The 26,843-nt window shown below is 38.3% G+C and overlaps 1 protein-coding gene across 2 annotated transcripts in view; it reads left to right on the top strand.

Annotated features, from left to right (window-relative positions):
- Positions 1-26,843, top strand: part of COL21A1 (collagen type XXI alpha 1 chain) — a 465,445-nt gene that overhangs the window by 101,129 nt on the left and 337,473 nt on the right. For both annotated transcript variants that reach the window (XR_005778297.1, XM_040428578.1), the window contains exon 2: positions 1,032-1,140. Coding sequence is in view for 1 of the 2 variants with exons in the window: in XM_040428578.1 (XP_040284512.1) it covers positions 1,053-1,140 (88 nt within the window). In the remaining variant the exon portion in view is untranslated. The remainder of the gene's footprint in view (positions 1-1,031; positions 1,141-26,843) is intronic.

Below are 26,843 nucleotides of genomic sequence, written 5' to 3'. Positions count from 1 at the left end.
TTTCTAACGGCCTTTAGACAGGTCCACTTCTGTCTAAGCGGCCGTTAAAAATGGTTATTGATTGATAGGCTGAATGGGGTTTTAACATAGCAATTTGTGACAAATTAATTTATTTCTTGCCAATTACATTTTTTAAAACTTAACTCTTCTGTAGTGATAGGTTCACTTTAACGAACATCTGTCACCAAAATGTTTTTTTATCTTATGTAATTGAATAAATCATTTTAGAATTATATGAGCAATATATTTGCAATTTGTTGAACTTTGTTCATATAATTTACATCGAGATTCTCCTGAACTTGAGCTGCAATTTTAACTTCAAAGTAGCTGCTCATTAATATTGATCATTAGTAGATAATTTTGAAGATTCCTTTACATGCTGATAAGCCTCACCATTTCCAAATGTACTGTATTACAATCTCAGAATCTTTAATAGATTTCTTAAAGGGTGTATTCATCACAGTCATTATGGCATATCGTCAGGAAGTGACAAAAATGTCTGATCTACATATCTATGTCTAGAATGTGAGTCCTCCAACAAATCAGATTTGTGTGGGGTGCTGGGAGTTATTTCCCCATATAAAAGGGGTTGTGTGTGAGGAAACAAGACCTTTAAAGGAAATATGATTCAGTATTTTATGTATACATGTGTATATGTTGTAAGTTATAGAGGGCAACTCATGTAAAAATACCCTGTTACAGCATATTGATATAAAAGGAGTCTACTTGATAAGCACTCAACCAGAAAAGAGAACCACTACAGAAAACTTGGCATTACCATGTGTTATATATAGCTCCCCTTTAATTTCAGCAAGTGCCGTGTATTTAGTATTTATTATTACAGCATAATGTATAGGTGCCAGAAACTTGTCCCAATGATAACAGTTGATAGCCAGAGAATTGTCGGAGAAGCTGAATAGAAAACAAAATCTTGTCTAGATGGGACAATTCCCTTTAAATATTTTATATAGAACTGTTATAAAGTATTAAATCATGTTTACTTGACTCTTCCATTCTTCATCTCTCCTTAGGAATCTATATTTTGTCCCTAGATGGCATGGGTAACTTACAAGCTTTCAACAGTTCTGATACTACTGCTTCGATATTGGGTTTCATCAGAAGATGGTGAAATACGATCAAGTAAGGAAAACATTACATTTGAGGCTTAAACATGAAAAGTTTTCAATTTTAGATTTATTTTAGATATAGATATTTATTTAGCATTCCTTGCAATGTATAGTTCTGTGACCAAAAATTAATATAATGTTTTAATTGAAATACCTTTTCAGTTTTCAGTGGAGTTATTATTCCAAAATACGTTTGTGGCTTTTTTTTATGTGCTAGGATATTAAAGCGTCAATAAGTGTAGAAAAGGAGCTGTTAACCCTAGAAACAAATCTGTTTGCAGCATTCAAAAGTTTTTGAGAAAAGAGGCCAAATGGCTATAGATTAAGTACTTGTTGCTGTGAGTAGCTAACACACTTGCCTTGGACTATTCCCTCAAAGAATATGGAAATTGGGTATACTGGAAGGAACACTCTGGTCAAAAATTAAAAATCAGCAGTCTTACAGTGCTTCTATGTTCCCTATTTTTACATTGTAAAGGCTTTGTGCTGCCTTTTATTTCTCATTATTATATATAGTATTTACCACACTGTAAGTGGCTGCTATCCTGAAGAGTTTGAACAAGATAATTAATAATCCTGTATATATAGATGGTGTAAAATAAAACATGGAAGGTATTCTTATCTCTTTCTTATGCACCATTCTCTATACTGCCAGTCCAATCCAACAGCTGCTGCATATTTACATACTGCAGTGTTGATGTGCAGCTATACAGCATGTGATCACTGCAACCAATCAGTGACAGGGACAGTGACATGCACAGTGGTTAGCACTGGTGCCTTGCAGCTGGGGTCCTAGGTTCAAACCTGACCAACGACAACATCTGCATGGAGTTTGTTTGTTCTCCCCGTGTTTGTCTGGGTTTCCTCCTGGTACTGCGGTTTCCTCCCACACTCCAAAAACAATCTGATAGGGAACTTAGATTGTGACCCCCACTGGGGACAGCTTGATGCTAATGTCTGTAAAGCGCTGCAGAATATGTAAGCGCTATATAAGTGCATAGAATAACTAATAAAAAAATGCAGGTGTGTGGCACTTGACTGCTGCTTCAAATCACTGGCCTGAGGACATTAATTGGTTGGTGCAATCAAATGCCATATACCTTCATGTGACTGCTGCAGTGTGTAAACAAGCATCGTCACGAGGAATGGGTTCCTGACGATGTCATTTTTTATTTTACAATATTTGGGGACATGTCCAAAATATTTATCTCAGATGCCTGAGTGAGTGGTAAGCACTCGATATTGGCAATGCAGGGAGGCAGGAGAAAGCTGTTATACAGTATATAGGGACAGTTATAGTATGTTACTGTCCCTATATAGAGTAAAATAGCTTCCCTCTGCCTCCCTACAATGTCAATATGGAGCGCTTACCGCTCACTCAGGCATCTCTCCCGGCAGCTGGTTAATTACACAGCACAAATTAACAAAGGAGAACTCACTTACAGTGCTGGCCACGCTAATCAATGAGCAAGGCTTTGTATATATATATATATATTTATATATATATATATATATTTGCAAAGAAAAGGGGGTTAGTCAGCACCTCCCAATTGCCAGGTGCAGCAGCACCATGCAAACCAGATAAAGTACAATAATGCCATAGTCACAAAAAATATTATAGTGCTAATGCTACGCTTATTTATAAAGTGAGATGCTTGGCAAATGCATTTTGTACAAAACCATCTGAGCCCGTCTGTCAAACGTCAAGGTGATCTCTGTTAGACGGGTCCTAACACTAAATACTACCTGTTATGCGCCATAATGGCCGCCATAAAGTTCAGACTCCCCTGCATAATGGAAATGGGACGGATCCATTTTGCAGCCCATAGACTTCTATTATGACGGAATGAATAACAGAATGCCTCTAAAGGCATTCCATTGTGCATTTCGTCATATAATTGCGTTATGGTCCGCGGTAACGGAATCTATAATGCAATTCTGCTTTTACCACTAAATGAAGCGTGAGCAAATTTCAAAATATGAAATTCGCTCATCACTAATGATATGTATACAAAAATAAACCCCCCCAAAATATATTAAATTATTAAATAATATACAAAAACGATAACCGCTTGTCTAGTGTCCACAAAAAAAGTGTGACCTCAGAATATTAGAAAAAGAAATTATATTGTGACCTTCACTTGATCGGTGCTTCTAATTGTAATAATATACAATCTGAATTTCATAAATATATATTTACTGTGTTACGCACGATTCCTTGATACCAGGATGTGCCCATGGATGTTACCATAATGAACAGAGTCTGAGATAAACTGTCCCTATACAATGCCCTGTGGCTACCCCTGCCTAACAGTGGAGCACCCACCACAAAAGGGGCAATCCAATTTAGCAGTGGCTAAACCCTGGATTGACACCTGGAAGGCCCTTCAAAATCTTCAAAAAAGGTTAAACAAGCCAGTCCTGACGCGTTTCCCAGTTGAAGATAGTCAAGTGGTTTATCAGGAAGCTCAAGAGATGGTTTGATGCAGGAACAGACTATACATGGTTTGTTTGTTGAATCTTATTATAGAGATGCAAAGATCTGCATAAAGCTGTTAACTGTAATATTACTTCATTTTTTGCAATGGGTCTGGGACAATAAAAATATGCTCGTGAAGGTTTACAAAGCTTTTAAGCAGCTGCAAACCCTGCTGCGTAGTTGCAATGATGAAGACTGACCATAACTAACTTATAGCAAATGATGGAGAATAGGATAGAGAAAGGCGCTCATAGGGTAAGTATGTTCAGTAAATTAAAATTCTACTGTAAGAGATGGTTTGCTCACCTATTGCGGTTGCACCAATTGGGCGCAACCACAATGAAGGCCAAAAGAAGAGAATTGCATCGGTTGGTGCAGCCTAGATTCGTCCGATCGCCTTGGGCAGGAGCCACCCTGCTGCTCGGGTAACGGTAGAAGAGAAGAAACGCCGAACTTTACGTCGAGCGTATGGACCTTAGAGGACGCACTAACACAACCGGTACCGGTTGTGTTAGTGCACCCTCTAAGGTCCATATGCTCGACGTAAAGTTCAGCGTTTCTTCTCTTCTACCATAACTAACTTATGGCACATGTATCTCCATATGGAGTTGAATGCTCAGAAGCACAGAGATTATTACTACCAAGAGGCATAACTTTACATTTGTCCACATTGAACCTCATTTGTCAAGTTGATGCCCAATCACTCAGAGTGTTCAAGTCAGCTTGTAGTTTGTGGACATCTTCCATAGACTGTACAGTTCTACACAGCTTAGTATCATTTGCAAAAATAGAAATGGTGCTATTAATATCATCCTCAATATCATTAATAAATAAATTAAATAATAAAGGGCCCAGCACTGAACCTTGGGGTACACCACTTATAACCCGGGACCATTCTGAATAGGAATCATTGAGCACAACTCTCTGGACACGGTCCTTCAGCCAGTTTTAAATCCAATTGCAAACTATACTTTCCAAGCCTGTAGACCTTACTTTACCTATTGAACGTCTATGAGGGACAGTATCAAAAGCCTTTGCAAAATCCAGAAACACTACATCCACAGTCGCCCCTCTGTCCAGGCTACTACTCACCTCCTCATAAAACCAAATCAGGTTAGTCTGACAACTTCTGTCCTTGGTAAACCCATATTGGTTATTACTTATAATATTATTTACAGTCACATACTCCTGTATATAGTCCCTTAAGAGTTACATAGTAACATAGTACATAAGGCCGAAAAAAGACATTTGTCCATCCAGTTCGGCCTGTCATCCTGCAAGTTGATCCAGAGGAAGGCAAAAAAAAAACCCTGTGAGGTAGAAGCCAATTTTCCCCACTTTAGGGGAATAAAAAATTCCTTCCCGACTCCAATCAGGCAATCAGAAAAACTCCCTGGATCAATGACCCCTCTCTAGCAGCTATAGCCTGTAATATTATTACGCTCCAGAAATACATCCAGGCCCCTCTTGAACTATTTTAGTGAACTCACCATCACCACCTCCTCAGGCAGAGAGTTCCATAGTCTCACTGCTCTTACCGTAAAGAATCCTCTTCTATGTTTGTGTACAAACCTTCTTTCCTCCAGACGCAGAGGATGTCCCCTCGTCACAGTCACAGTCCTGGGGATAAATAGATGATGGGATAGATCTCTGTACTGACCCCTGATATATTTATACATATTAATTAGATCTCCCCTCAGTCGTCTTTTTTCTAAAGTGAATAACCCTAATTTTGATAATCTTTCAGGGTACTGTAGTTGCCCCATTCCAGGTATTACTTTAGTTGCCCTCCTTCTCCAGCTCTGCTATGTCTGCCTTGTTTACAGGAGCCCAGAACTGTACACAGTACTCCATGTGTGGTCTGACTAGCGATTTGTAAAGTGGTAGGACTATGTTCTTATCACGGGCATCTATGCCCCTTCTGATGCAACCCATTATCTTATTGGCCTTGGCAGCAGCTGCCTGACACTGGTTTTTGCAGCTTAGTTTGCTGTTTATTAAAATTCCTGGATCCTTTTCCATGTCAGTGTTACCGAGTGTTTTACCATTTAGTATGTACGGGTGACTTGTATTATTCCTTCCCATGTGCATAACTTTACATTTGTCAGTGTTAAACCTCATCTGCCACTTATCTGCCAGTTCTTCAAACATTTTTCCCACAACAGAAGCTAAACTAACTGGTCTATAATTACCTGTGAAGGAACTTGATCCTTTTTTGAATATGGGCACCACGTTTGCCTTGTGCCAATCACTTTGCACTGTACCAGTACCTAGAGAATCTTTAAAAATTATAAACAGGGGCACAGCAATGACTGATCTAAGCTTTTTAAGCACTATTGGGTGTAATCCGTCTGGATCCGGAGCCTTGTTCACATTTACCCTATTTAACTTGTCTTGGACCATATCTACAGTTAGCCAATTGAGTACATTACTGGGTGTACTAACAGCCCCAGCACCACAGATAACAGCTCCTTCCTCTTCTATTGTATATGCAGAGCTAAAAAAAACATTTAGTAACTCTGCCTTTTCCTTATCTTCAGTGACTACCCCGCCTTACCATTATCTAGTGGACCTACCTGCTCAGACCTAGGTTTTTTAGCATTTATATATTTAAAGAATTTTCAGGGATTTGTTTTGCTCTCTTTTGCTACCTGCTGTTCGTTTAGTATTTTTGCAAATTATATCTCCTTTTTACAGATTTTATTAAGCCCTTTGTAATCTTCAAATGCTTCAGCTGACCCCTCAGATTTGTATTTTTTTTTAAATACCCTTTTTTGTCTTTTATTGCCCTTTTTACAGTAGCTGTAAGCCATTGGGGGTTTAATTTTAGCCGTTTGTACTTGTTACCTAAAGGGATACATTTTTTTCGTGCAATTACTCAATGTGGATTTAAAGCTCTCCCATTTATCCTAAGCATTATTATGCGACAGTAGCTGCACCCAGTTCATGCCCTGAAATGCTGCCCTCAACCCAAGGAAATTAGCCTTTTTGAAATATACTGTCTTTGCTCTGCCTGACAGAGTTTGCTTCTTATAGTTTAGGGGGAATATAATTATATTTTGGTCACTATTACCTAGTGTTCCTCGAACAGTAATATTTCCAACAAGCTCTGCATCATTATGGATTACCAGATCCAACAGAGCATCGCTTCTACAAACTGGCCCATAAAGTGGTCCTGCAGCAAGTTGAGTAATCTTCTCCCCTTTGCGGTGGAGGCAGAATCATGTCCCCAGTAAATGTCTGGGAAGTGAAAATCTCCCATTATGACCACCATACCAGCTAGTGCAGCCCACTCTATTTGGTTATACAGTTGCATTTATATCTCCTCTGTGATGTTAGGGGGTCTATAGATTATACCAAGTATTATTTTTTCAGTGTTTATATCACTTTGAACTTCCACCAATAAGGTTTCCACATCCTCACCATCCTCACCCACATTTGTCTCTTTCACACTTGTCTTCAGATCACTCCTCACATACAGGCACACGCCACCTCCTTTTCTATTTCCCCTATATTTCCTAAATAGGGTAAAACCCTTAATATTTACAGCCCAGTCATGCGAAGAATCCAACCATGTCTCAGCCACACCAACTATATCTATGTGTTCTTCTAGTATCATAGCGTTCAGCTCCCCCATTTTGCTAGTTAAACTTCTGGCATTTGTGAAAATACATTTTAAATTACTATTACCTATAAAGTGAATATCCAGGATTTTTGGGTTACCTTGGTTGATTTTTGTATGTAACAGGTTCTTCTTACCAGCAGTTCTATTTTTCATAAGTGTATAGTTATGCCCAGTCTTCTCCCTACTTTCCTCGCTAAACCCAGCCACCACTAAATCCCCACTGTCCCCTTCTATATCCCACTCTCTATCTACACTATCTACCCCCTTATTAGTATGATCCCCCACCCTCCCCCCAGATCCTAGTTTAAAAGCTCCTCCAGCCTTCTAACCATTTTTTCCCCAGGTCAGTTGCACCCTCCCTATTAAAGGTGCAGCCCATCCCTACTGTAGAGCCTGTAACCAACAGAGAAGTCGTCCCAGTTCTCCCATGAACCCAAATCCTTCCTTCCTGCACCGGCTTCTGAGCCACTTATTTAACTCCCTAAGCTCCCGTTGTCTCTCTGGTGACACTCGTGGCACTGGTAGTATTTCTGAAAACACTACCTTGGAGGTCCTGGACTTGAGCTTCTCTCCTAGTTCCCTAAAATCATTTTAAGGACCTTCCATCTCCCCCTAACTTTGTCATTGGTGCTAATGTGTACCATGACCACTGGGTCTTACTCAGCCCCACCCAGCAATCTGTCAATCCAATCCGCAATATAGCGAACCCGAGCACCCGGCAGACAACACACTGTTCGGCATTCACTGTCTCGGCATCAGATGACCCTGTCTGTCCTCCTAATAATAGTCCCCCACACCAGCATCTGTCTAGCCTTTGCTGCACTCCTTTTCCCATCCTTCTTGCAGCGGTCATCCTCCTGGTTGCTAGGAGAAATGCCCTGCTGCAGTGTTGCTGGCCCTGGGCTTTCATCCCTAATATCAGCCAAACAGGCATATTTACTAGGGCATTCCAACTCAGGACTAGCCTCCCTGGCACTTTTCCCTCTATCCCTTCTTCCTACATTAACCCAACTGCTGATCTGATAGTCCTGATCTTGACCTCCTCCTCCCACCTCCATTTCACTGACCCCAGTCAGTGCCTGCACAGTGAGGTCTAAGCCTCTCTACAGGTCTGCAATGCCCCTAAGTGTTTCAAGCTGCTCCAAATATGCAACATGATTGCATCTAGTGCAAATGTATTCACCCTTGAAAGGCTCTTCAAGGCATGCATACATTGCACAGGACACACACTTAGTAGCATTGTCCATGGGGCACATGTTTAAATAGGGATGAACAGTAAAGAAGGTAAACAGTAAATATGAGTTAAGATTTAGACCCTGTCTGCTGCAGTTGGAGGACTCACTAGAATCAAGCCAACAACACACAAGGAAAATCTATCAAACCTTAGTTTCTTGCTCCTTGTCTTAAACGCCGATTCTTTAAACTCCACTTATTCAGCAGCCCACTTAGTACAGAAAGTTTCAGGTAGAGCAAGCTCTGGAGAGTTCAGTGGTGCAATTAATAGCACCTGGAAGCACAATCCACTCCCCTTAACCAAGCAGAGGAAAAAAAAAAGGGTTTAAATGGCAGTCCACAGCAGAGAAATAAAAATGGGTTTAAATGGCAGTACCAAAATGCAAGTACCTAACTCTCAGGGACCTCCGCTATATACCACACTCAGCCACCTGCGATCACTCCCATGAAATCACACTCAGCACCAGAACTCCGGTTCTTTAACTCCACTTATTCAGCACCCTCAAGTAGAGCTTGTAGTTGGTATAACTTACAAAGTATGTTTTTTTTTATAAACTTTATTTTTCCTTTTAGATCTTACAATTTAAAAAAAAGTCAATAACAAAAGACCACACAGTATACAAAGTTCAACCCCCTATTCCCTGCCCCTAATCCCGGCTGAGAAGAAAAGAAAAAAGAACAAAAAAACAACAACTCTGTTTAATAAGACATTATCCTCTACCTAGTATGGCATATTTTTCATATGTCTTATGCACTTCTCGCCAAGCAGACACACTCAAAGTGGCTGATAAACAATTTCCTACAATTATTAAGCGGGCAAAAAATATATAATTTCCTGTCTCTTCCGAGTCAGGTAGTGGTTGAGTATTGGTGAAAAACTCACTTTAATTCTCATCAAAGCAGATATTTTTTCAAATATCTCACGCCAGAAACTCTGAACTATCGAGCAGCGCCAAACCATGTGAAAAAAAATCTGCATAGCTCCTGCCACAAATAGTAAAGTTACTATTTGTCCACCGTTTTATCCTAAATAATAGATTAGGACTATAATAGAGAATAGAGAAAGGTGTAGTATACAAAATTGAATGAAATGATTACTCCCATTAGGAGAAGAATAGCCAACGTTAAATATTCTGGTCCACTGAGACTCGGAAATTGTGCTCATCTCCTACTGTCAGAGCTTGCAGCTCTTAAATTCATGTACTGCCTCTCCAGAATATAAAAAATTCTTATAGATTTTACCCTCTATTAGCCACATAACTAACTCTGATCCTAACTCTCTTTCAAAAACCTCATATTTTTTAACCATTTTCCATTCCCTCTAATATAAATTTTTTTTTTTAATTCATACCATTCTATAAATGTGCTGTCAACCGAAACATCGGAAATATGGTTACAACCTGCTTTATACAGACCTTTTAAATAGCCTAATTTAGAAACTTCACTTAAATGTTCGTTATACCATAATGGTGCTTTGACCAACAGCTTGGTTTGATTCAGTCTTCTTTTTTAATAAGGCCCAGGACTTCTCCAAAGATTTAACCATCACATTCTTTCTCCATCTTATATTTGTCATCTGCCCAGACTCAACAAAAGTTGAAATATGTCTGACTAGTTACCCAGGCTGTTATAGATCAAATAATTTGCCAAATTTATTTTCTCCCACAAGAAAATAAATTTGGGATATTTCCTAATAATCTAGAAATGAAATACCTCCCTCTTTCTGGGTAGACTTAGGTATTCAAATTTCATCCTTCTCCTTTACTGCCCCAGATCAATGCATTAAAGATGGTGACAATTTTTTTAATAAGAGCCTCTTTAAACCAAATTGACGAAGCCCAAAAAAGATACAATAGTTTAGGATGACAGACTGTTTAAATAAACACAATTCTATCGGCTCTACAGAGGGGAAGGTAACTCCACACCACAGCTTTTTTGCTCAATTCCCTAATGACTAGTTTGGAATTAATATTATGAAAATCTTAAATGTTTCTTGATACCTGTATCTCCAAGTAACGGAAACTTTCACCATTGTTCAGTACCTTCAACCCCAACAAGTGTATACTCTCCCACTTTTCCAGTGGCAAGAGTGTGGACTTGAACCAGTAAATCGCTAAACCTGATTATATGCTCCATAGTCTCCCATTATTTCCATCACCCTAGGGAGGGAGACCAGTTGGTCCTCCAAAAACAGTAATACATTGTCCGCTTATAAGGAAATTTTGTCCTCACTTCCTCCCTACCTGAATCCCCGGATTAGTGGATCTGCTCTCACTTGGATCGCCAAAGACTCGATCACCAACGCAAACAGGTGGGGGCAGAGGGGAAAGCCCTGTCTTGTACCCCAAAATAAGGGAAACTCCACCAAACGCTCCTCTACTATTGAGATAGATGCAGAGTGCTAGAATACAAAAGTCGAACCATATTAATAAATCCCTCTCACAGGTCAAATCTATTCAACACTGCCCAGAGGAATTCCCACTCCACCCTATCAAAGGCCCTAACCACTTCCAATGACAAGATGGAGTGGGACCCCTCACATCCATTATTTGAAAAAAAATTATCTTCCTGTGATAAAACCATTATGGTCCTCCTTAATTAATTCCATAATAACCTTTGAAAGCCTAGTTGCCAATACTTTAGGGAACGATTTAATATCTGAATTAAGGAGTGACATAGGCCGATATGAGTCTACCAATATGGTGTCCTTATCTGCTTTTAACAACAGCATTTTTATTGCCTCTGTCATGGATCTGGGAAGGCAGCCCTCAAGAATAAAGATTCAAGGACCCTTAAGAGCGATGGAAGGAACTTCCGGTATACCTCGAAGGGGAATCCATCTCCACCTGGTGATGTGTTACCTTTAGCTGAGTCTAGCACTTCATTTAATGTCAATGGGGCATTTAGCATTTCTCTCTGTGCTTCAGTAATTCTAGGAAAAGTTACTTGCACCATTAAATCACCATTAGATTGAAAACATTCAGACTCATATAATGAGAAATAAAAGGCACATTTTTGCAAGATTATGTCTGTTTTGCTGCTGATCATCCCATTCCTGAACCTAATAGAAGCTATACCTCTTGCACGAACCCAGTTCTGAATTATTGACATCAAGCATCTATTAGGCTTACCTGTCTCCCAATATTTACTATGTCCTTGAAAGAAGGCCTTGTTTTTACTTTTCTCTGACAGAAAATCATCAAGCTGCTTCTGTTCTGTTAACAAAGCCTCTTTATTACCCTCTGATGGATCCAGCGTGTAAACGCTGTCTGCTCTTGTAACAGCCGCTTTTAAATCTTGCTCTGCAGACTTAAATTCTTTTTTTTTCTTTATTATTACCATGAATAATTCCCTTCTCAGATAAGCCTTATCTGCCTCCCATACCATTAAGTCTGACACTGTACACCAGTATATCTAAAAAAACCCTCTTCATATGATTCACAATTGCATCATTATCAGGAATCACATTAAACCAGTGGGGGTTGAGTCTAATACTCCTGGACCTATTAGTTCTATCGGTCTGGACAACTACATGCAAAGGGGAATGATCTGAAATGCAGGAATGCATTGGCCAATGGGTTCAAGCCAACAGGGTCCTCATCCATAACCCTGTTTATATCCCCAAATACAAAAATCGAACAAACATCTTTCCTCTTATAAAATTCAAGCAATTCCATGAAGACTCTGGATATAAAAGGCGGTGGATTATAAATAAAGGATAAAAAAACAAATTCAATCTACCATTTTACAATGAAAAAATACAAACCTAACCTCTAAATAAATTACCTTATCAAATAACTCCCATTTTACTTTATTATGTATTAATATATACAGTGTAGAATGAGTGATATTGATATGCCACCCATTTTCTAAACTATGTGAAAATTATCCTTTGTTAAATGTGATTCTAAAAAACAAATGATGTCAGGTAAGTAATTTTTCACAACATCCATGATTGCCAACCGTTTAAGTTTATCCCCAAGTACCCTTACATTCCAAACTAAAACCTGTGTAGACATCCAGAATCTTCAGTGAAAGACAGAGGGATATATATATATATATATATATAAACTATAAATATTGTGGCACACAGGAGGAACCAGAGATCATATGAGGTGCTCTCAGTAGAGTAGGTTCACCCTATCTACTCAATTGAATGGCAAAAAGAACAGAATGAACTGGGAAATCTCAGATATTTCGACCAATACTGAATTTATTATAAGATAAACCTAGTACAACCCAATAAGGGTAGAATAAAAACAATTAAATGTCGGCTAGAGCATCTACAATAAAATACAATAACACAATAAAATCAATAATATAATGAATGAAACAAAGTGCATATACTGATGTCTCTAACTGAAACAGTAATGGAACAGCATACACAATAGCGGCAATCAATAGTATGCAATGGAAGATCTCAAGATCTTGAGGATCGATGTTTGATCGAATATAGATAAGAGCATGAAGAGAAAAGTCTAAATCCCATAAGGATCGCTGTTTGATCGAATCAGGTTGGTTAATAAGAACTCAATCGCATAGAAAACTTGTGTTTAGCTCTTCCCCAATAGGCAGTACTAGCGGCGTCCCGCTATGTTGAAGTCTCAGCAGCGTCCCGCTGAAATAATTCACCCTGTGTTCCCAGCACACATAAGCCGGCATAAAAAATAAAACAATCTTACCATTCGATGGAACAAGTGCCCAAAAATTGCTCTGGACGTTGGTCTTTGAGTATTATCGACCGTAGTCTTACGAACTTCTTCTGTCTAAACCCCCACGCCGGCGACTTGTTTGCACGTTGACCTCGATAATTGTACACGGTCTCTAATTCAGCAAGATTTCAGTCACCTACTGCGCGGCAGACGGTATTAAATGGGCACTTTCATATAGATTTTCTTCATCACTTTTAGCAAGTGATTCTTGAGGGGATTAAAACCAGACGCGTTTCAGGGTATTGAATAACCCCTTCCTCAGTGGTTGCAAGTCCCCCCAGAATGCCCCTCTTATATAGGGGTTGTAATGCCATACAAAGTCTGGTCTGGATCGTTTGGTTTATCAGAACCAGATAGTAGTTTTAGCATCGATCCTTTGCTCGAATGTAGTAAATACTGCTATATATGAATAGTAACTTCGACATCAGTATACAAATATGAATACATATAACCATCTCATTAATCATAAAATAAAGAAATATAAAGGAATAATACAACCAGTCAAAAAAATTGTCAAAAAAATGCCAAAGCAATATTGTAGCTCAAAATCCCAACACAGACTTAGCTGTTCTTTCAATTGGTATACAAAACGCATCGGGTCCCATGCGGTACCGGTGCGGTAGTGTTGCGTTTTTGTATATAAATTGCTTAATAAATAAATCTCAATAATCCTTCCTCCAAATATGGGTATAATATAGCATTAGATATACTGTACGTCCCAAAACTGATTTTATTAAAACATAATATCCCATCTGAACATAAGTCTGTTTGTTGTAGTTGGGAAGAACTTCTTAGCAAAGATATTGGCGAAGCATAGGGTGGGGGCCCCTTACTAAGGAAAAACCAGCCAGGAATTAAAAATACCTGGCAAGGTTAGCCGTCAGCAAGGGGCGCCCACCTGATGTCTAAAGGAAACCAAAGAGTTCGAACTCTGCATTCAGACCACCAGGAAGCAGATTGTTCAACTCAAAGATACGTTGGGTTTCCAACCTAGACATCTTGGCAATATGATTCCCACCCCTCCAATCTTTTTCTACTTTATCAATAGCCGCAAATATTAGGCCTGATGGATTTTTATTGTGGGCAATTCTGAAATTGTTGGCTAATGAGTGGGTTTCCAGACCTTTCCTAATGTTGGCAACATGTTCAGATATACATTTCTTCAAGGACCTTTTGGTCCTCCCAACATATTGGCGTTTACATGGACACTCTACAATATAAATAACATTTTCAGAATTACAAGATAAAAAATGCCTTATAGAGTGTCTGTGCTTATTTGTAGTTGATATCACTTCACTAGTTATTCGAGGAAAAGTAGTAATTTTGCAATTGTTACATTGCCCACATCTAAAAAAATTATAATATTCGCCCAACTTTGGATCAAAGTGGTCTGTTTCATATCATTTTTAATTGTAGGTGCTACTTTATTGCCTAAATTTGCAGCTTTGGTGAATGTAATGAGGGGATTTATAGGGATGGTGGAGCCTATTATTTTGTCTTTTTGTATTAAGTGCAAATGTTTTTGTATAATGGTCTTAATCTTTTTGTGATCATGGCTATATGGTAATATTAACCTTAACTGGTCTCCCTTTTGTTCCTTTAGGGCTTTATTTTTTTCATTATTTTCACCAAAAAAGTCAGCTCGTTCCATGTTCCTCACTTTGTTCAGTGCTCCATCTACCAGCTCAACGGGATAAAACTAATTTTTCATTTTAACAGCTTCTTGTTCAAATTGGGCGTTCAGTGTACAGTTTCGTTTTATTCTTCAAAATTGGCCTTGAGGAATATTAGTAAGCCAACTGGGGAGATGACAACTGCTGTATAAAATATAACTATTCCTAGTTGACGGTTTGATATACGTACAGCTTTTAAATTTTTTATCTTCCACATAAATTTGCAAATCTAAAAGTTCCAAACGTTCCCTACTTGTAACACCCGTAAATTTAAGGTTACAATCATTAAAATTAATTTCTTCTAAAAAAACATCCAGTTTCTCTTTACCTGACTTCCAAATAAAAAAAATGTCATCGATATACCTTTGCCATAGCACCAGGTCCGTCCCCAGTCTGGGAGCCACGACTTGCTCCTCCCAGTTAGCCATAGCATAACTGGGGGCGAACCTGGTGCCCATAGCAGTCCCTTGGATTTGTAAAAAATTAAAATTTTAATAATTATGGGACAAGATAAAATCAATGCCATCAATTAAAAACTTGATCTGTCCTGGGGCCAACCTACCTTCTTGTTGTAACTAAGTGTTAACTGCCCGTTTACCTTGTTCATGGTTTATAACAGTGTATAATGATTAGACGTCCAACGTCCCCATTATCCAATCTTCCCCAAGTACTACCTTTTCTATTATCTCAATGATTTGTGTCGTATCTTTTGTGTATGACGGTATATTCTTAACCCTTGGTTGCAATAACACATCGATGTATTGCGAAAGATTAGAGGTCAGGGAGTCAATCCCTGAAACAATGGGACGTCCCGGTGGATTACTCGCGTCCTTGTGGATTTTAGGTATACAATAAAACACTGGTATACGTGGATGTTTATTTAGTATAAAATTGTATTCCTCTTCATTTAAAATGCCGCTAGTTTTCCCTTCTTCAGAGAAATTAACCAGCTCCAAATAAAGCTGATAGATTGGATCTTTTCTCAATTTTGAGTAGGTGTCGGTGTCAGACAGTTGTCTTAAACACTCTGAGTTGTATTTATCTATGTCTTGTATGACTATTGATCCCCCTTTATCCACAGGGTGGATAATAATATTATTATTTTCTTGAAGTGTTTTCAAAGCTGTTATTTCTTCTCCTATTAAATTCTGGCGTCTATATTTAATATTATTTTTTATCTTCCGCAAATCATTTTCAACACATTCTTTAAAAGTAATCATTTCCTGGCTCAGATCACTCCTGGGTTATTTTTTGGATGTGTTTCTCAACGTTGTATGTATATATTGTTCATGTTGGTTTATCTGACTATTCTCTCTATCTTTTGGATTCCTTAAAAAGTCTTTTTTTAGGCAAAGGCGCCTCATAAACTTCTTGATCCTAATAAAAGTTTCAAATTTGTTTAATCGCACTGTAGGGGCAAATTTCAAGCCTTTATTTAATAATTGACTTTGGGTATTGGATAAGGTGACAGAACTTAAATTAATGATAGAGTCATTATGGATAAGGGATTCATTTATCTGGGGTAATGGCGCCTTCTTCCTTCCTCCCCTCCTTGTCTTCCCCTTTCTTCCTCGTATTGTCTCGCCCTGGGGCGGTAATTCTAACTGTGATAATCGTTGTGTTGATTGTGCAATCTCCCTGTTGGTTGTGTCCTGTAGTTTTGATGTGAAGTCTGAGGTATGTTCCTCAGATTGTAGTGATGATCTGTGGGTGTGTTCAAATGTGATAACTGTGGTCTCATTGGTGGTGACCTTTGTTTCGTGCGTATCTGGTGGTGAGGTGGAGTCCGATCTAAAAAATGCTCCCTCTCTTCTAAAACTTCTAATCTTTTCTGAGTGAGTATCGTGTAATAAGTGTGTTCAAAATTGTCTGTCTCTGTAGTGTTGGTGGTCCTTACATTCGTTACCCCATGATTAGGTACAATACCCTTTGATCCCTCTCGATTTTCCCCATATTTCTTTGTTTCTTTAGTGCCTCTCTTACTATATTTAAATTTCTTCATCTTTTTGTCTATTATTTCCCGTTCTGCTTTATCTAAATTATTACACAATCTAGATTGTAAAGAATTAAGTTTGTCATTTTTGGGAAATCTATCAACTACAATTTTTATTTCAGCAATTTTTTTAGTGATTTCTTCAAGTAAGTTCGTACGTCTTCTAATTACTAAGTTTGTCAATGCAACAGATTGTTCATGTAATAAACTATCCCATTCTTTATTAAAGTTGGGATTGCAGAGATCTTGAGCTGGGATTTTGATTAATGTTAAACCTTTTGGGATCTGATTAATCTCTAGACATTTTTTCTGAGATTTGATCTCCCACCTTTGCCTTAATTGGCAAATTAGTAATGTTTCCAATTCTTTAAGAACATTTGTTGCACTAGGTGCATCCTCAATACCATCTGGGTCCACAGTATCAAAATAAAAATGATCCACTTTTTGTTTTTTAATTTAATATGGTCCCAAATATCCATGATCTTGATTGATCCGTGCAGTCACAGGGGTGAAAAATGAACAATGAAAACTATAAATATTGTGGTGCACAGGAGGAACCAGAGATCATATGAGGTGCACTCAGTAGAGTAGCTTCACCCTATCTACTCAATTGAATGGCAATAAGAACAGAATGAACTGGGCACTCTCAGATATTTTGACCAATACTGAATTTATTACAAGATAAACCTAGTACTACCCAATAGGGGTAGACTAAAAACAATTAAATGTCGGCTAGAGCATAAAAATTTGAGGACATCTACAATAAAATACAATAACACAATAAATTTGATAATATATTCGATTAAAAATCGCTGAATGAAACAAAGTGCATATCCTGATGTCTTTAACTGAAACAGTAATGGAACAGCATACACAATAGCAGCAATCAATAGTATGCAATGGAAGATCTCAAGATCTTGAGGATCAATGTTTGATCGAATATAGATAAGTGCATGAAGATAAAAGTCTAAATCCCATAAGAATCGCTGTTTGATCGAATCAGGTTGGTTAATAAGAACTCACTCGCATAGAAAACTTGTGTTTAGCTCTTCCCCAATAGGCAGTACTAGCGGCGTCCCGCTATGTTTAAGTCTCAGCGGCGTCCCGCTGAAATAATTCACCCTGTGTTCCCAGCACACATAAGCCGGCATAAAAAATCGAACGATCTTACCATTCAATGGAGCAAGTGCCCAAAAATTGCTCTGGACGTTGGTCTTTGAGTGTAATCGACCGTAGTCTTACGAACTTCTTCTGTCTAAACTCCCACGCCGGCGACTTGTTTGCACGTGGACCTCGATAATTGTACACGGTCTCTAATTCAGCAAGATTTCAGTCACCAACTGCGCGGCAGACGGTATTAAATGGGCACTTTCGTATAGATTTTCTTCATCACACTTAGCAAGTGATCCTTGGGGGATTAAAACCAGACGCGTTTCAGGGTATTGAATAACCCCTTCCTCAGTGGTTGCAAGTCCCCCCAGATTGCCCCTCTTTTATAGGGGTTGTGATGTCATGCAAAGTCTGGTCTGGATCGTTTTGTTATCAGAATCAGATAGTAGTTTTAGTATCGATCCTTTGCTCGAATATAGTAAACACTGCTATGTGTGAATAGTAACTTCGACATCAGTATACAAATATGAATACATATAACCATCTCATTAATCATAAAATAAAGAAATATAAAGGAATAATACAACCAGTCAAAAAAATAGTCCAAAAAATGCCAAAGCAATCTTGTAGCTCAAAATCCCAACATACAGTTACACAGACTTAGCTGTTCTTTCAATTGGTATACAAAAAGCATTGGGTCCCATGCTGTACCGGTGCGGTAGTGTTGCGTTTTTGTATATAAATTGCTCAATAAATAAATACAAAGATATTGGCTAAGAAGTTCTTCCCAACTACAACAAACAGACTTATGTTCAGATGGGATATTATGTTTTAATAAAATCAGTTTTGGGACGTACAGTATATCTAATGCTATATTATACCCCTATTTGGAGGAAGGATTATTGAGATTTATTTATTGAGCAATTTATATACAAAAACTCATTGGGTAGTACTAGGTTTATCTTATCATAAATTCAGTATTGGTCGAGATATCTGAGAGTGCCCAGTTCATTCTGTTCTTATTGCCATTCAATTGAGTAGATAGGGTGAACCTACTCTACTGAGAGCACCTCATATGATCTCTGGTTCCTCCTGTGCACCACAATATTTATAGTTTTCATTGTTCATTTTTCACCCCTGTGACTGCACGGATCAATCAAGATCATGGATTTTTGGGACATTATGGAATCAAAAAAACAAAAAGTGGATCATTTTTATTTTGATACTGTAGACCCAGATGGTATTGAGGATGCACCTAGTGCAACAAATGTTCTTAAAGAATTGGAAACATTACTAATTCGCCAATTAAGGCAAAGGTGGGAGATCAAATCTCTGAAAAGATGTTTAGAGATTAATCAGATCCCAAAAGGTTTAACATTAATCAAAATCCCGGTTCAAGATCCCTGCAATCCCAACTTTAATAAAAAGTGGGATAGTTTATTACATGAACAATCTGTTGCATTGACGAACTTAGTAATTAGAAGACGTAAGGAATTACTTGAGGAAATCACAAAAAAAATTGCTGAAATAAAAATTGTAGTTGATAGATTTCCCAAAAATGACGAACTTAATTCTTTACTATCTAGATTGTGTAATAATTTAGATAAAGCAGAACAGGAAATAATAGACAAAAAGATGAAGAAATTTAAATATAGTAAGAGAGGCACTAAAGAAACAAAGAAATATGGGGAAAATCGAGAGGGATCAAAGGGTATTGCACCTAATTATGGGGTAACGAATGTAAGGACCACCAACACTATAGAGTCAGACAATTTTGAGCACCCTAATTACATTATACCCACTCAGAATAGATTCAAAGTTTTAGAAGAGAGGGAGAATTTTTTAGATCGGACTCCACCTCACCACAGGATACGCACGAAACAAAGGTCACCACCAATGAGACCACAGTTATCACATTTGAACACACCCACAGACCATCACTACAATCTGAGGAACAGACCTCAGACTTCACATCAAGACTACAGGACACAACCAACAGGGAGATTGCACAATCAACACAACGATTATCACAGTCAGAATTACCGCCCCAGGGCGAGACAATACGAGGAAGAAAGGGGAAGACAAGGAGGGGAGGAAGGAAGAAGACGCCATTACCCCAGATAAATGAATCCCTTATCCATAATGACTCTATCATTAATTTAAGTTCTGTCACCTTATCCAATACCCAAAGTAAATTATTAAATAAAGGTTTGAAATTTTCCCCTACAGTGCGATTAAACAAATTTGAAACTTTTATTAGGATCGGGAAGTTTATGAGGCGCCTTTGCCTAAAAAAATAATCCAAAAGATAGGGAGAATAGTCAGATAAACCAACATGAACAACATTTACATACAACGTTGAGAAACACATCCAAAAAATAACCCAGGAGTGATCTGAGCCAGGAAATGATTACTTCTAAAGAATGTGTTGAAAATGATTTGCGGAAGATAAAAAATAATATTAAACATAGACGCCAGAATTTAATAAGAGAAGAAATAACAGCTTTGAAAACACTTCAAAAAAAAAAATATATTATTATCCGCTCTGCGGTTAAAAGGGGATCAATAGTCATACAAGACATAGATAAATACAACTCAGAGTGTTTAAGACAACTGTCTGACACCGACACCTACTCAAAATTGAGAAAAGATCCAACCTATCAGTTTTTTTTGGAGCTGGTTAATTTCTCTGAAGAAGGAAAAACTAGCAGCATTTTAAATGAAGAGGAATACAATTTTATACTAAATAAACATCCACGTATACCAGTGTTTTATTGTATACCTAAAATCCACAAGGACGCGACTAATCCACCCGGACGTCCCATTGTTTCAGGGATTGACTCCCTGACCTCTAATCTTTCGCAATACATCGATGTGTTATTGCAACCAAGGGTTAAGAATATACCGTCATACACAAAAGATACGACACAAATCATCGAGATAATAGAAAAGGTAGTACTTGGGGAAGATTGGATAATGGGGATGTTGGACGTCTAATCATTATACACTGTTTTCAACCATGAACAAGGTAAACGGGCAGTTAACACTCAGTTACAACAAGAAGGTAGGTTGGCCCCAGGACAGATCAAGTTTTTAACTTGCAAATCTGACCAGTGTCACTTTAACTTTAACTTTAAAACGCTTTGACTTATCCAGGCCATTCTGAGAATGTTTTCTCATCACATATTGTACTTCATGACACTGGTAAAATGAAGTAAAAAAAAATCATTTTTATGCATAAAAAAATAGAAAATTTACCTACAATTTGTAAAAAATTGCAAATTTCCAAGTTTCAATTTCTCTACTTCTATAATACATAGTAATACCTCCAAAAATAGTTATTACTTTACATTCCCCATATGTCTACTTCATGTTTGGATCATTTTGGGAATGATATTTTATTTTTTGGGGATGTTACAAGGCTTAGATGTTTATAAGCAAAGTCTGAATGTTTAGACTTCAAGTCTGAAGTCACTTTGCGAGGCTTACATAAAAGAAACCACCCAGAAATGACCCCATTCTATAAACTACAGCCTTCAAGGTATTCAAAACTGATTTTACAAACTTTGTTAACCCTTTAGGTGTTCCACAAGAATTAATGGAAAATCGAGATACAATTTCAAAATTTCACTTTTTTGGCAGCTTTTACAAAGCAAGGGTTAACAGCCAAACCAAACTCAATATTTATGGCCCTGATTCTGTAGTTTACAGAAACACCCCATATGTGGTCGTAAACCGCTGTACGGGCACATGACAGGGCGCAGAAGGAAAGGAATGCCATACGGTTTTTGGAAGGCAGGTTTTGCTGGACAGTTTTTTTTGACACCATGTCCCATTTGAAGCCCCCCTGATGCACCCCTAGAGTAGAAACTCCATAAAAGTGACCCCATCTAATAAACTACACCCCTCAAGGTATTCAAAACTGATTTTACAAATGTCGTTAACCCTTTAGGTGTTCCACAAGAATTAATGGAAAATAGAGATACAATTTCAAAATTTCACTTTTTTGGCAGATTTTCCATTTTAAGAATTTTTTTCCAGTTACAAAGCAAGGGTTAACAGCCAAACCAAACTCAATATTTATAGCTCTGATTCTGTAGTTTACAGAAACACCCCATATGTGGTCGTAAACCGCTGTACGGGCACACGACAGGGCGCAGAAGGAAAGGAATCCCATACGGTTTTTGGAAGGCAGGTTTTGCTGGACTGTTTTTTTTGACACCATGTCCCATTTGAAGCCCCCCTGATGCACCCCTAGAGTAGAAACTCCAAAAAAGTGACCCCATTTTAGAAACTACGGGATAGGGTGGCAGTTTTGTTGGAACTAGTTTAGGGTACATATGATTTTTGGTTGCTCTATATTACACTTTTTGTGAGGCAAGGTAAAAAGAAATAGTTCTTTTGGCACCGTTTTTATTTTTTGTTATTTACAACATTCATCTGACAAGTTAGATCATGTGATATTTTTATATACCAGGTTGTCACGGATGTGGCGATACCTAATATGTATACTTTTTTTTTATTTATGTAAGTTTTTGTGCGATTACCTTGGCTAGGGTATGATTTTTGCGGGATGAGATGACGGTTTTATTGGCACTATTTTGGGGTGCGTGTGACTTTTTGATCGCTTTCTATTACACTTTTTGTGATGTAAGGTAACAAAAAATGGTTTATTTAGCACAAAATTATGTTTTAGTGTCTCCATATTCTGAGCCATAGTTTTTTTTTTTTTGAGCGATTGTCTCAGGTAAGGGCTCATTTTTTGCGGGATGAGGTGACGGTTAGATTGGTACTATTTTGGTGGGCAAACGCCTTTTTGATCGCTTGCTGTTGTACTTTTTGTGATGTAAGGTGACAAAAAAATGGTTTATTTAGCACAGTTTTTATTTTTTATTTTTTACGGTGTTCATTTGAGGGGTTAGGTCATGTGATATGTTTATAGAGACGGTCGATACGGATGCGGCGATACCTAATATGTATACTCCCCCCCCCCCTATTTTTTACCAATTTTTTTTTTACTTTATTTGGGGAAAATTACGTTTTTGTTTACTTGAAACGTAATTTTTTGGGGGGAAAACGTTATTTTTCCAACTTTTTTTTCATTTTATTTTTTTTCCCACTTTGGGACTTGAACTTTTGGGGGTCTAATCCTTTACAATGCATTCCAATACTTCTGTATTGGTATGCATTGGCTGTATGAGTAATACTGTGTGTATTACTCATATAGCTTCCGGCCTGTGAGATCCAGGGGGCTGGATCTCAGAGGCTCATCACCGGAAGGCAGCGCGATGCCTTCCTTAGACATCGCGCTGCCTTCCATGCCATCGGGTCCCCCCCACAGCCCCATGGGGACCCGATGGCACCACCGCCGCCACCGCAACTTAGAAAAAGTCGCAAACCGCAGGTCTGAATTGACCTGCAGTTTGCGGCGATCGCCGACACGGGGGGTCACGGGACCCCCCCCCCGCACATTTAGCCGAGGTGCCTGCTCAATGATTTGAGCAGGCACCTTGTTCCGATCATTGCCCGCTGGGCGGCGGTGATCGGAACAAAACATGACGTACCGGTACGTCATGGGTCCTTAAGGACTCGGGAACCATGCCGTACCGATACGTCATGGGTCCCTAAGGGGTTAATTGATGGCATCGATTTTATCTTGTCCCATAATTATTTTAATTTTAATGGCGATTATTTATTACAAATCCAAGGGACTGCTATGGGCACAAGGTTCGCCCCCAGTTATGCTAATTAATTTATGGCTAACTGGGAGGAGCAAGTCGTGGCTCCCAGACTGGGGGCGGACCTGGTGCTATGGCAAAGGTATATCGATGACATTTTTTTCATTTGGAAGTCAGGTAAAGAGAAACTGGATGTTTTTTTAGAAGAAATAAATTTTAATGATTGTAACCTTAAATTTACTGGTGTTACAAGTAGGGAACGTTTGGAATTTTTAGATTTGCTAATTTATGTGGAAGATAAAAAATTTAAAAGCTGTACATATATCAAACCGTCAACTAGGAATAGTTATATTTTATACAGCAGTTGTCATCTCCCCAGTTGGCTTACTAATATTCCTCAAGGCCAATTTCGAAGAATAAAATGAAACTGTACACTGAACGCCCAATTTGAACAAGAAGCTGTTAAAATGAAAAATTAGTTTTATCCCGTTGAGCTGGTAGATGGAGCACTGAACAAAGTGAGGAACATGGAACGAGCTGACTTTTTTGGTGAAAATAATGAAAAAAATAAAGCCCTAAAGGAACAAAAGGGAGACCAGTTAAGGTTAATATTACCATATAGCCATGATCACAAAAAGATTAAGACCATTATACAAAAACATTGGCACTTAATACAAAAAGACAAAATAATAGGCTCCACCATCCCTATAAATCCCCTCATTACATCCACCAAAGCTGCAAATTTAGGCAATAAAGTAGCACCTACAATTAAAAATGATATGAAACAGACCACTTCGATCCAAAGTTGGGCGAATATTTTTTTTTTTTAGATGTGGGCAATGTAACAATTGCAAAATTACTACTTTTCCTCGAAAATTCCTCAACTACAAATAAGCACAGACACTCTATAAAGCATTTTTTATCTTTTAATTCTGAAAATGTTATTTATATTGTAGAGTGTCCGTGTAAACGCCAATATGTTGGGAGGACCAAAAGGTCCTTGAAGAAACGTATATCTGAACATGTTGCCAACATTAGGAAAGGTCTGGAAACCCACTCATTAGCCGTCCATTTCAGAATTGCCCACAATAAAAATCCATCAGGCCTAATATTTGCGGCTATTGATAAAGTAGAAAAAGATTGGAGGGGTGGGAATCATATTGCCAAGATGTCTAGGTTGGAAACCCAACGTATCTTTGAGTTGAACAATCTGCTTCCTGGTGGTCTGAATGCAGAGTTCGAACTCTTTGGTTTCCTTTAGACATCAGGTGGGCGCCCCTTGCTGACGGCTAACCTTGCCAGGTATTTTTAATTCCTGGCTGGTTTTTCCTTAGTAAGTGGCCCCCACCCTATGCTTCGCCAATATCTTTGCTAAGAAGTTCTTCCCAACTACAACAAACAGACTTATGTTCAGATGGGATATTATGTTTTAATAAAATCAGTTTTGGGACGTACAGTATATCTAATGCTATATTATACCCATATTTGGAGGAAGGATTATTGAGATTTATTTATTAAGCAATTTATATACAAAAACGCAACACTACCGCACCGGTACCGCATGGGACCCGATGCGTTTTGTATACCAATTGAAAGAACAACTAAGTCTGTGTAACTGTATGTTGGGATTTTGAGCTACAATATTGCTTTGGCATTTTTTTGACAATTTTTTTGACTGGTTGTATTATTCCTTTATATTTCTTTATTTTACGATTAATGAGATGGTTATATGTATTCATATTTGTATACTGATGTCGAAGTTACTATTCATATATAGCAGTATTTACTATATTCGAGCAAAGGACCGATGCTAAAACTACTATCTGGTTCTGATAAACCAAACGATCCAGACCAGACTTTGTATGGCATTACAACCCCTATATAAGAGGGGCATTCTGGGGGGACTTGCAACCACTGAGGAAGGGGTTATTCAATACCCTGAAACGCGTCTGGTTTTAATCCCCTCAAGAATCACTTGCTAAGTGTGATGAAGAAAATCTATATGAAAGTGCCCATTTAATACCGTCTGCCGCGCAGTAGGTGACTGAAATCTTGCTGAATTAGAGACCGTGTACAATTATCGAGGTCAACGTGCAAACAAGTCGCCGGCGTGGGGGTTTAGACAGAAGAAGTTCGTAAGACTACGGTCGATTACACTCAAAGACTAACGTCCAGAGCAATTTTTGGGCACTTGTTCCATCGAATGGTAAGATTGTTTTATTTTTTATGCCGGCTTATGTGTGCTGGGAACACAGGGTGAATTATTTCAGCGGGACGCTGCTAAGACTTCAACATAGCGGGACGCCGCTAGTACTGCCTATTGGAGAAGAGCTAAACACAAGTTTTCTATGTGATTGAGTTCTTATTAACCAACCTCATTCGATCAAACAGCGATTCTTATGGGATTTAGACTTTTATCTTCATGCTCATGATCTATATTCGATCAAACATTGATCCTCAAGATCTTGAGATCTTCCATTGCATACTATTGATTGCTGCTATTGTGTATGCTGTTCCATTACTGTTTCAGTTAGAGACATCAGTATATGCACTTTGTTTCATTCAGTGATTTTTCATCGAATATATTATCGATTTTATTGTGTTATTGTATTTTATTGTAGATGTCCTCGATTTTTATGCTCTAGCCGACATTTAATTGTTTTTAGCCTACCCCTATTGGGTAGTACTAGGTTTATCTTATAATAAATTCTGTATTGGTCGAGATATCTGAGAGTGCCCAGTTCATTCTGTTCATATATACAGTATATATATATATATGTACACTGTGTGCAGAATTATTAGGCAAATGAGTATTTTGACCACATCATCCTCTTTATGCATGTTGTCTTACTCCAAGCTGTATAGGCTCGAAAGCCTACTACCAATTAAGCATATTAGGTGATGTGCATCTCTGTAATGAGAAGGGGTGTGGTCTAATGACATCAACACCCTATATCAGGTGTGCATAATTATTAGGCAACTTCCTTTCCTTTGGCAAAATGGGTCAAAAGAAGGACTTGACAGGCTCAGAAAAGTCAAAAATAGTGAGATATCTTGCAGAGGGTTGCAGCACTCTTAAAATTGCAAAGCTTCTGAAGCGTGATCATCGAACAATCAAGCGTTTCATTCAAAATAGTCAACAGGGTCGCAAGAAGCGTGTGGAAAAACCAAGGCGCAAAATAACTGCCCATGAACTGAGAAAAGGCAAGCGTG

Source organism: Bufo bufo, chromosome 4 (genome assembly GCF_905171765.1).
Source record: "Bufo bufo chromosome 4, aBufBuf1.1, whole genome shotgun sequence".
In the NCBI taxonomy this organism is placed as follows: domain Eukaryota; kingdom Metazoa; phylum Chordata; class Amphibia; order Anura; family Bufonidae; genus Bufo; species Bufo bufo.
This window is presented reverse-complemented; position numbering and strand designations above follow the sequence as displayed.